Below are 11,298 nucleotides of genomic sequence, written 5' to 3' on the forward strand. Positions count from 1 at the left end.
TAGCAGACACCACAACTGGGGGGCAAGGAAGAGGCTGGCAAGAACCACACTGCTAAACAGGGGCAGCTCCCAAACGGCTGGAGGGAGCAGAGAAGTTAGTTGAACTCAGACACGCTGAAGGAGAGGAGAACAGAGATCCCTTGTGTTTGGCCTGACCCTAAGAAACTGAGAACCACTATGGAAATGCAGAGCCCGCAAGATGAAAAGGGAGTCCAGCGATGCCTCGGCACGGCTAACTATCTTTCCAGATCATGTGCACACTTGGCAGAGGCTGGTGAACCTTTGAGACAGCGAATGCACAAGGCGATGGTATGGGACGGGGCAGAAGCCCAGGAGCAGGCGTTTGAAAGGAGAAAGGAACTCGTACGCAAGGCACCAGTCTTGAAGCATTACAACAGCAGAGCAAGTACAGCTACAAGGCGACGCCATGGAGGGAGGCCTGGGAGCAGCACTGATGGAGAACCATCCGGCACTGTCAGCACTCAGCGCTGGTGGAGAACCGTCTAACACTTGTCAGCCCGGCCGGACAGGTACAGAAAGAGGGTCTGTGCAAACAGAGCCGGCGCTCCTGGCTGTGCTCTTTGGAAACACACTTTTCTTACTCCTTTCTCTTTTCTTTTTAAAATATTTTGGTTTGGTTTGGTCTGACTTATTCCAAGGACAGATGTAATAGGAGGGCCCTGCCAGCTTGTTGGCTCAAGGATGCTGTAAGTCCATCCTCTCTACACACATGCAGTCACTCATCTGTACACACAGGCACCCACTGCCACACAACCAGCCTCCCTATGCACACCCCTTCACAATCATCTGACCAACACACACTTACCCTGCACACACACCTTATCCTGTGTGCATCTTCTACACGAGGGCCATTCTGCACACTCACCCAATCCCCCACCCCCGCCCAGACACACACACAGGCATTTTGCACTTAATTGATTTAATGTGCACATAGTACATGCTACAATTGTTCCACTGCAGACATGGCATCACCCCACGAGCACCTCTCCCATCTAGCCACATGCTCACATGGATGCTCTCACATCCGGCACATCGTCCCCTTCTGCTCGCACACCATGCTACCCCAGTGCACACATCCAGCCAGCACCCATTCATGCAGCGCAGCTGTGGCCCTGCAGTCGGTCCATGGCAGCTGTGCACGGTGCTGCTGTGTGCATTTACAGGTGTGATTATGGGGGGATCCTTGGAGAACTGGTTGCCTAGTGGGCCTGGACTTGAGACCCCTCCCAGCCCTGCTTCTGGCGCTGTTCCAGTTCCCTTGCTCCATGCCCTTGTGCAGGGCAGGTCGAGGAGTCCCCAACTGCCCGGGGCCCCTCTGTGGGCTCTGTGGAGATAGACTCCACGGCGGGTGTCACTGCAGGACGGTATGTGGACAATGCATGGGGCCACTGTAGGAAAGAGAGAGCAGGCAAAGGGAAGCAACCCGGCAGCTCCACCATGGTCCCATGGCAGCTGGCACATCACCTACACAACATCACACAGCTTGCCACGGCTTTGGCATCTTTGCCATCACACAGCTTGACATCGACAGCAATCCACGCCTGCCGACGACCCCCCTAGGGGACACAGGGCTGGGCTGGGGCCAGGTTTGCTGGCAACCACCAACCCCAAGACACCCCCAAACCACCACTGCCAACCCCTGCCCATTGCAAGACTCAAACCAAAAACACCGGGAGTACACTGTACCCTGCCACAAGCAACAGCAGAGGAGACGCGGGCACTGTGGGTGCAACCACAGGGAAAGGCTCAGACTCCTAGGAAGAGGCCCCTACCCGCCATGCATGCACGGCTCAGGGGGGTAAAGCCCCTATTGGTGCCGGCCGGACCAGGGGGAAGCATCTCTGCCTGCCCGATGGGGCTGAGCAGAGCAATGGGGCGGCACGTGCAGTGCGTCCCCCACGCGAGCGTGAGCCGCAGCCTGGTTGGGGCTGGAGAGAGAATAGACCAACATGAAGCGCCGCTTTGCTGGTCTTTGGCTGCGTTCCTTTATCCACCCCTCATTTTTTTCCCCTTCTAAACATTGTTTAGTTTTGAACCAAAACTGCCTGGTTTGGAAGCACAAAAGGAGCTGGGACCTGCTTGGAGAGGCCAGGAGGACAGGATGGGCTGGGCAGTCAGGCTGTGGAGGCTGCTTTTCCTTACCCAGGCTTCTGGGCTTTGCTGGTTGCCACATGGAGCCAGGAAGGAATTTTTTTCCCTCCTGTTGCTTCGTGTTGAGCTTTTCCACCTCTCTCAGAGGCACTGGGTGCTGGCTACAGCCCAGGCTGGGGAGTGGGGACTGAGTAGTGCTAATGCTCCTGCTGGGACTTGACCGTTTCAAGCAAGGGGCTGGACTAGATGTGGTCTCCTGAGGGCCCTGCCTGCCTGATGGCTCCAGGACGCTATGAGAAGTCCAAGTGTTGCCTTTGCAAACCCAAGGGCTTGGCATGATCAGCGTCGTCCCTGTTATTTCTCAGCCCAAACTCTTGCTCCCATTCCATCCCAGATGGCCAACAACCCTGGTCACTCCTTTGTCAGTGCAGCCAGGACCGCATAAAGCCAGTCTCGGGTGGGCATTGAGGGCAGCTCCCAGGGTTGGGTTTGGCTTCGCTGGCAGTGCTGCAAGCCTGTGCTGTCCCTGTGGTGGGGGAACAGTGTCCCAGCTGGCTTTGGAGGGGTGAGAATGACCCACTTGTGCAAAGAGATCCATTGTGTTGCACGGGAGCTGAGATGGGAGGGCTGGTGTGACACAGGAGAGTGGGGGAGACAGGGAAGGAAGAGGAAGCAAAGCACAGGCTGGGCTGGACGTAATGGGGAATAAAGTTGAGCTGCAGAGCTCGGGGCTGAGCAAGGGTCTGGCCAGGGCCGGAGGGGGCTGGATGATGCTGGCAGCCAGCCCAGAGACCCAGGGGACTGCAGGACACAGCCTCGTGCTTTGCTCTGGAAGGGGGGAGCCAGTGCTTTACAGAGGGTTATGGCTCTGCATGCAGTTCCCCCGTGGGAGCTGACTCGAGAGTGACCCCTACGCCAGCCCCGTTTCCACACCTGGGCCACGTGTCCTGCGCCCAAGCCGTGCGAGCGTAGCGGTGCGTGCGGGGAGCCCCAGGCAGCTACCCCTACTCCCAGCCCCGCTGTGCGGGCCCTGGGTCTGGCTAGAACCTCTGGGGCTCCAGGGGAGCAGGTCAGGATACGGCCCCGGGGTGGACCTGTCCTGGCTGTGCCCAGCACCGCTCGCTGCCTCTTTAGAGATGCTGCCGGCCTGCGGAAAGGCAATGCCGCCACCTCCTGGCCCAGCACGCAGCCTGCAGGGGCTGGATCCTGGGCCTAATCCTGCTCAGTGTCCGGGCAGACACATGGGACCTTGCAGGGTTGGACTTGCCCCTTTCTCTGCACCATACCTCACCAATGCTGGGGCTTACGAGACAGGAAGAAGGGGTCTGTCCATGGGGGCTACCAGCTCCAGAGCCCATTGCCCCCCGGAGGTTGCCAGGCTCTCAGGATCGGCCCCGTACTGCTCATCCTGCTCCCTACCAGGCAGCGCAAGAGGAGGGAGGCAGGTGGTGAAGAGCCCTATGTAGGCAGCAAGGGAGGCTGCAGGTGCTGGCGGCAGCCTGTGCCCTCTCCTGCAGGCTGGAAGAGGACAGCCCTGGAAGTCGAGCAGAGTCAGAGCCAGCCTCACTGGATGTGGCCCCACTTCCCCTGGCACAGGCCAAGACCCTCCCGAGGGGAGCCGGGAGCTCTTAACTCAGTGTGGCAGGTGGCCCAGCTCTGGGCTTTGCAGTGTCCAAGCCAGGCTCCGTGGGGGCAGCTGCAGAGACGAAGCCAGGCTCCTCGTGCCCTCCGCGGGGCCAGCCAGTGGGAAGGGGCAGCCTGGCGGCACCCAGGGGAGCCAGCTCCTCCCTGCGGGCTCAGCAGGAGGGAATGGAGCAACTGCTGCCAGCACCCCCTGCACCCTGTAGAAAATGAGGGTTAGAAGGGACCCCTGGAAATCACATCTAGTCCAACCCCCTGCTCCAAGCAGGACCAGCCCCAGCTACATCATCCCAGCCAAGGCTTTGTCTAGTCGGGTCTTCAACACCTCCAAGGATGGAGAGTCCACCACCTCTAGGGAACCCGTTCCACTGTTTTACTACCCTCCTAGTGAAAAAAGTTTTCCCTAATATCCAACCTAAACCTCCCTTGCTGCAACTTGAGCCCATTGCTCCTTGTCCTGTTGTCTGAGAACAGCCCAGCTCCATCCTCTTTGCAACCCTCCTGCAGGGAGTTGAAGGCTGCTCTTCAATCCCCTCTCAGCCTTCCCTATTCCCTCAGTCTCTCCCCAGAAATCATGTCCCCCAGCCCCTGAACCATTTGCTGCCCTTTCTTGGACTCTCTCCAGTTTCTCCACATCCTTTCTGTAGTGGGGTCCCACAGCTGGACACAGGATCCAGATGTGGCCTCCCCAGCGCTGAATAGAGGGGAAGAATCACTGCCCTCAATCTGCCAGCAATTCTCCTACCGATGCAGCCCAGGACACCGTTAGCCTTCTGGGCACCAAGGGCACACTGCTGGCTCCTGTCCAGCTTCTTGTCCCCTATCACCCCAGGTCCTTTTCTGCAGAGCTGCTGCCCAGCCCGTCACCCCCAGCCTGCACCAGTGCAGGGGATTGTTCTCTCCTAGATGCAGGACTTTGCACTTGTCCTTGTTGAACCCCATAAGATTTCTTTTTGTCCTCCAATTTGTCGAGGTCTCTGAATCCTAGCCATACCCTCCAGTGTATCTACTACTCCCCCCAACTTGGTGTCATCTGCAAATAGACCCCTGGGAAAGGGGCTGTCTGGTTTCTAGCTGAGCTCCCACCTGGCTGTGGCAGGACCTGGGGCAATGCTAGGACTCTCACTGCTGGGACTGGGAAGGAAGAGAGCAAAGGCAGAGAAGCCCCGCCAGCAGCTGAGAGACCACAGGATGTCTGGACAGTTTGGGACTCAGCTGTGAGGCCACTTGCTGGCTGGTGGCACCTGGGGAGATAGGGTGATCCTGCCTGGGCAGGGCCTGAGCCAGGCTTGCGTGCCCATTTACCTTGGAACCCCAGCTCCGCATCCCCAGGGGACCTTACAGGGAAGAGGAAACGTTCCCAGCAAGGGGCTTGGGCTCAGACAGCCCCTGCCCCTGCACACAGAAAACCCAAGCCCCCGGATGGTAGTGGAGGTCATGGGAATGCCAGGCACCAGGGGTAGGGAGTGCCTGGCAAAGCCCCCACGCTCCCCCTGGCACCAAGACTCACCAAGCCATGAAAGGGCTCACGTGGGAGCTCCACTGGCCATGCACAAGCCAAACCAACCCCTCTTCTTACTCCCCCCACAGCACATAGCAGAACTCAATGGGGCCATGCTAGGAGGCAGAGCTGGAAAGGTCCCAGAGCCTCTCTACAGCCGGGAGCTGGCCTCCGAGGGGCTGCACAATGCTTGCATCCACCCAGGCCCCCCAAGGCCTTGCATGGGGCAGAGACTCTGCGCATAGACTGGTCACACGAGCAGGTTTATTGGTGACATACTTAACCATGTCCCCCCCAAAGGCTGGGACAGGACCAGTCTGACACAAGCAATGGGATTTGGTGGCTGCTGGGCTGACGCTGCGTTGGGAACAGAAGAGGCTGGCGCTGCTGGGTATGTGGCGGACAGGGCCATCTGGATCCCAGCTACAGGGAAGATGGGTGCAGGGGGTGCATAGCTCCCGACCCCACTAGTGCACTGGGACTGGGAGGAAGAGCAGCTGCAGCCCTGGCAAGAGCACATGGGAGCCAGTTGCCCCTGGGAGGGGGAAACGGAGCAGGGCTGTGCCCTCTGTGAAGAATGGGAGGGCCGAGCCACAGGGGCTAGCGTTCACAATGGCCCTGGGCAGCAGGTAACAAGAGGATGGGAACACTGTTGGGCCAGCAGGTGACCCCAAGAGCACCCTCAAACACCCCTACAATCCTCCTACCTCCACCCCATGGGGCAGCACCCTGGATGTTACCAGTGAAGGTGGATGCTGGACCGTTTCTGAGTTCTTTGCTTCATGGAGAAGCAGTATGCAGCCTGCCACCGCTGGGTGGGTGGCCATGGGACTTCACTGCTGCCCCCCCGGTCAGCCCTGTCCCGCTTGGGGGTCAGGATGTGCCAGTCAGGGGGTGCCCAGGTTGTGGGGGTAGGACATATGACGGCTGTGGGGCAAGGCCTCACAGGAGGCAGAAGGGCAAGGGGGATGGGCTGGGTCTGCTCTGCCCAGGCGACAGCCCCTGGGTGAGCATTGCCCTTCCCCAGCCTGGACATGTGTGCAGACCCAGAGTAAGGCTCTTGGTGAAGGCAATGGATGATGGTTCTGCCCTGACAAGGGGAGGGGGCCTCTGCCACCTCTCCCCCCTCCCCTGAGCTGTCAGAAGGCATTACAGCGCACGCTCATGGACAGCTGAGATGCATATGCACACGTGCGTGCCTGGCTGGCACCACAGGGCTCCTAGGGGCACTGGCTGCACCGACAGGAGGCAGAGCTGATGGCAGCAGTGGTACTCCAGGAGATCGAGTGTGGGGCCAGGTCATTGACACCGAGGGCAGGAGGCCAACCCTGGAGCTGGTCCAGGGGGTCTTTGTATCAGACCCTGCTCTTACGCAGATGGAAGTGTCCAGCACAGGGCTGTTACAACCTGTGCCCCCTGTGCTCCTCCCCAGCTGGCACACCCATTTCCTGGCCGTGCTTCTTTCCTGGGAGCACCTCTGGCTGGGCCCAAGCCCCACCCAGAGTGTGCAGGACCCCTGGGGACCCCCGCAGGGCAGCCAGTCTGAACAACGGTCCCTCCAGGGAGGAGCAGCTGGGCGTTCCCAAAGGCTGATCTCCTTCTCCAGCAGAGTCCGGCTAGCCCCCAGAGCTGGACGCCCGCTGGAAAGGGGCGCATAGGTGATGGGGCAGGGATGCCCTAGTGTTATCCAGAAGTGGCAGGGGCAGGGCATGGCCCCCAGCACCCAGACCTCAGTGGGCAGCGCCGATGAAGTAGGTGCTGGCTTCAAGGAGCAGCCCCTTGGCATAGACACGGAGGGTGTAGAAGAAAGTGAGGAAGTCCTGAGTGCTGAAGATGGTGTCGGCCAGGGCGAAGGTCAGTGTGGAGGGGATGAAGCCCCGACCGTACTCCACCATCCATGTCCCAGCGCTCCACTGCACCGCTGTGGTCTCGCCCATCCGGTGCACGATGGTGTCCCCTGCAGGCAGATGCACCGGCCATCATTTTGGGGGGTGGTGGAAGGGCAAGGAGAATCCCCACCTGCCAGCACTGCCCCTGGATTGCCTTGGTGCAGCTGTGTGGGGGTCCCAGGAGGGGCTTGGAAACAGGGGGAGCTCAGCACTCCAGAGGAGAGGCGAGCACTGGCGGGGGCAGCTAAGGCAGGGGCTGACCTGGACTGCGCCTGGTCCCAGACAGCACAAACCTGCTGTCTGCTACACAGTCCTGGAACAGTTCCTTGCCCTCCCTTCCAATATCAGGCTGGCTGGAGCCCTGATGCTAGGCATATAAACCCTCCTGGGGTTGCCACTACCTCTGTCAGGACTTCAGCTTTCCTCAAGCACCCCCTCCCCTGTCAGCATGCTCTGCAGTTATATACCTCCTGCATATATTGCATTTACTTGCCTCGCTGGGCAGCTGTGAAGAGCTCTCCAGAGACCCAGCACCCCCTCCCTGCTTACCCTGTTCCCCCAAAGCCCTGAGGTGACCCAGCCTCAGAGTACAGGCGTGAGGGGCCCCCCACACTCACCTGGGTAATACATCTCGCTTTTGGTTGACCCCTCCTTCCACTGCCGGAAGGTCCCTGAGATGATCGTGTCCGATATATCAGCCCAGTAGCGACCTGCAAGAGAGATTTGGGTCATGCCAGGGCTCTGGGGTGTGGCCCCAGGCTCCCTCTGTCCCATCCAGGCGCTGGATCAAGGTGCTGGAGGGCACGTCTGAGTTGATGGCAGGCTCAGCCATGCAGAGAGGGAGCAGAGCTGCTGGATCAACTGGTTGATTGCAGTCCTGGGCCTGTGCCAAGCCCTGCTGGATTGGGACTAGCCAGGCGGGTTTCTTGGTGCTGAATCAGCCTCTGGCAGGGCAAGGCCATCCAAAACAATCCTTGCCTCAAACACATTTCTCTGCTCCAAAGTCCTTGGCAGGTGAAGCTGGCGTAACTTTAGGGGAAGGGCCAACATGTCCTGCCAGCTGGAACCCAGGAGTCCTGGCTGTGCAGAACAGAGCAAGCCAGGCTCGGGTGCCAGCAACGTCCTTTAGCACCAGTCTCCCTCCCTGCACTGTGCCACCAGCGGTCGGTTCCCCGCCTTGGACCATCTCAGAACAGCCTCCCTGCTCTGGGGAGACAAGCCTGAGTGCCCATGGGGTTCCCCTGGTACCCTAACACCACCTCCCACACGTAGGTGACCAGGCCTGGGCACACAACGCACCAGGGCAGCTGCCGAACCGGTCACTGCAGTCATTGCCCAGTGGGGCCGATGCCTCGGGGTCTAGCTTCGTATTTCCCTATCCCAATTGCCCACTTGTCTCCATAAGCAGTTGCCCCAGCTACTGGTGGGACCAGTTGTTGCTCAGGCACTGTGACTGTGGACACTGGTTGGAGGAGACAGGGAACAAGCCAGTGTGCAGAGCCCCAGGGCAGACCCAGTTGAGCAGGTCCCCATTTGCTGGCATGTCCACTCCCAGGCTCTGTGGCTCGCCCCCCTTCTCCCTTCCTAGTGAACTGCCTCGCAAAGACCTGTCCCAAACAGAGGGCTGGGCCCATGCAGCAAAGCAGTGCCCTGCAGCCTGGCTTACATTATAGAAAATGAGGGCTGGAAGGGACCTCAGGTCACATCTAGTCCAACCCCCTGCTCCAAGCAGGACCAACCCCAACTACATCCTCCCAGACAAGGTTTTGTCTACCCGGGTCTTGAATAGCTCCAAGGATGGAGATCCCACCACCCCTCTGGATAACTTGTTCTAGTGTTTTACTGCCCTCCTGGTGAGAAAGTTTTTCCTAGTATCTAACTTCAACTTCCCTTGCTGCAGCCGCTGGCGCAGGCACAAGACCTGGTGGCTATCAGGGAAGGGGGTGGAAGCGACTGCTTACCTGAGTGACCCCCGGTGTCGATGGCGGTGCCGAAGAGCAGTACGTACTCGGTGAGCGAGGCGTGTAGCAGGCACATGGAGCCCATCCAGCCGCCTGCGTTCACGAACACCCACTGCAGGTCCTCGTCCGGCAGGATGTGGCCTGGGTGCCTCCGCCGCAGCTCCATGATGATCTTGGAGAAGGCCAGCTCATGGTCCAGGCCTACGGCACAGACACGGCTGGCTCAGCCTGGCTCATGTCCAGCGTCTCTGAGAGGCCCCTGCTTCACTTCCATTTCCTGCAGGCTCCACCTTCCACACCCTGCCAGCTCCTGCCCCTGCCAGCCCAAGCCACCGAACTGAGTTCAAACAACTGTTGGAGACTGGATGGGGGGAGCCGGACCTGCTGCCCTTTGCACCGGCTGCTCTTTGCAATCACCCTGGGCTCCCCCTGCCATCCCTGGGGCTCACTGCTCCACTGTGAGCGGGTGCAGGCTGTGCGCTGTGCCCTGCCTGGAGCAGTCCTGGGCTCACAGGGGATGCCCTCAGGCCTCCTGGGCAATCGCAGAGGGCACCTGCTGACCCCCAGCCCTGAGAGACCTCCTGCAAAGCCCCTTGTTTTGCCTGCCTCCATGCACTAAGGCTCCGCCACCAGAACCCCTTGCACCCTTGTGGGCTGCAGCTTCCAGCCCCTTCCAGCCATGCACCCCAGGCTCCTCCCAACCCCCTGCACCACCCCCACCCTTCCCCCAGCCCCCTAGATCAGCTCTTACACCCCTCCCCCAGGTCCCCCCAGCCCCTTGCACCTCTAGATCAGCTCTTACACCCCTCCCCCAGATCCCCCCAGCCCCCTGCACCTCTAGATCAGCTCTTACACCCCTCCCCCAGGTCCCCCCAGCCCCTTGCACCTCTAGATCAGCTCTTACACCCCTCCCCCAGATCCCCCCAGCCCCCTGCACCCCTATATCAGCTCTTACACCCCTCCCCCAGATCCCCCAGCCCCCTATATCAGCTCTTACACCCCTCCCCCAGATCCCCCCAGCCCCCCTAGATCAGCTCTTGCACCCCTCCTCCAGATCCCCCCAGCCCCCTGCACCCCTATATCAGCTCTTACACCCCTCCCCCAGATCCCCCCAGCCCCCTGCACCCCTATATCAGCTCTTGCACCCCTCCTCCAGATCCCCCCAGCCCCCTGCACCTCTAGATCAGCTCTTACACCCCTCCCCCAGGTCCCCCCAGCCCCCTGCACCCCTATATCAGCTCTTGCACCCCTCCTCCAGATCCCCCCAGCCCCCTGCACCTCTAGATCAGCTCTTGCACCCCCTCCCAAGTCCCCTGGCCCCCTGGATCAGCTCTTATACCCCTCCCCCAGGTCCCTGCAGCCCCCTGCACCGCTAGATCAGCTCTTACACCCCTCCCCCAGGTCCCCCCAGCCCCTTGCACCTCTAGATCAGCTCTTGCACCCCTCCCCCAGATCCCCCCACCCCCCTGCACCCCTATATCAGCTCTTACACCCCTCCCCCAGATCCCCCCAGCCCCCTGCACCTCTAGATCAACTCTTACACCCCTCCCCCAGATCCCCCCAGCCCCCTGCACCCCTATATCAGCTCTTACACCCCTCCCCCAGATCCCCCCAGCCCCCTGCACCCCTAGATCAGCTCTTGCACCCCTCCTCCAGGTCCCCCCAGCCCCCTGCACCTCTAGATCAGCTCTTGCACCCCCTCCCAAGTCCCTTGGCCCCCTGAATCAGCTCTTATACCCCTCCCCCAGGTCCCTGCAGCCCCCTGCACCCCTAGACCAGCTCTTGCACCCCTCCCCCAGATCAGCCCCTGGACCCCTCCCCCAGGTCCCCACGCAGCCCGAGCCGGGCCGGGCCGGGCCGGGCCGTACCCGCGTGGTGCCGGGCGATCTGCGCGATCTCGTCGGGCTGGAACTCGTAGCGCTTGGAGCCGAGCCAGACCCGCATCCCCTGCAGCACGAGCGCCAGCGCGCCCAGCACCAGCCCGGCCCGCAGCGCCCGCGGCCCCAGCACCCACATCGCGCCCGCTCCGCTCCGCTCCGCTCCCGACCCGCTCTGCTCCCGCACGGGGCGGCCCGGCCCCAACCGACCCGGCCCGGCCAGGCGGGGCGGCCCCGGCCTCGGCCCCAACCCCGCCCCGCCCCGCCGGGCTCAGCCCCGCCCCGGCCCGGCCACAGCAGCAGGAGCGCAGGGCGCG

The 11,298-nt window shown here is 61.1% G+C and overlaps 1 protein-coding gene across 1 annotated transcript; it reads right to left on the reverse strand.

Moving 5' to 3' along the window:
- Positions 1-5,496: 5,496 nt before the first annotated feature.
- Positions 5,497-11,201, reverse strand: SIGMAR1 (sigma non-opioid intracellular receptor 1). Its single transcript, XM_059725335.1, has 4 exons — positions 10,973-11,201; positions 9,105-9,305; positions 7,761-7,853; positions 5,497-7,211 (listed from the first exon to the last, which is right to left on the reverse strand). Exons 1-4 carry the CDS (start codon positions 11,118-11,120, stop codon positions 6,985-6,987), a joined length of 669 nt encoding a protein of 222 aa, XP_059581318.1. The 5' UTR covers positions 11,121-11,201; the 3' UTR covers positions 5,497-6,984.
- Between the last annotated feature and the right edge of the window lie 97 nt (positions 11,202-11,298).

This window comes from Alligator mississippiensis, chromosome 3 (assembly GCF_030867095.1).
Source record: "Alligator mississippiensis isolate rAllMis1 chromosome 3, rAllMis1, whole genome shotgun sequence".
Taxonomy (NCBI): Eukaryota; Metazoa; Chordata; order Crocodylia; family Alligatoridae; genus Alligator; species Alligator mississippiensis.

Excerpts from the sequence above, each read along its gene's own strand:
- SIGMAR1 (XM_059725335.1), bottom strand. The coding sequence starts at position 11,120 with ATGTGGGTGCTGGGGCCGCGGGCGCTGCGGGCCGGGCTGGTGCTGGGC. Across the intron at positions 9,306-10,972 it reads GATCGCCCGGCACCACGCGG|GCCTGGACCATGAGCTGGCC; the intron begins GTACGGCCCGGC and ends TCTGTGCCGTAG. Across the intron at positions 7,212-7,760 it reads AAGCGAGATGTATTACCCAG|GGGACACCATCGTGCACCGG; the intron begins GTGAGTGTGGGG and ends ATCTGCCTGCAG.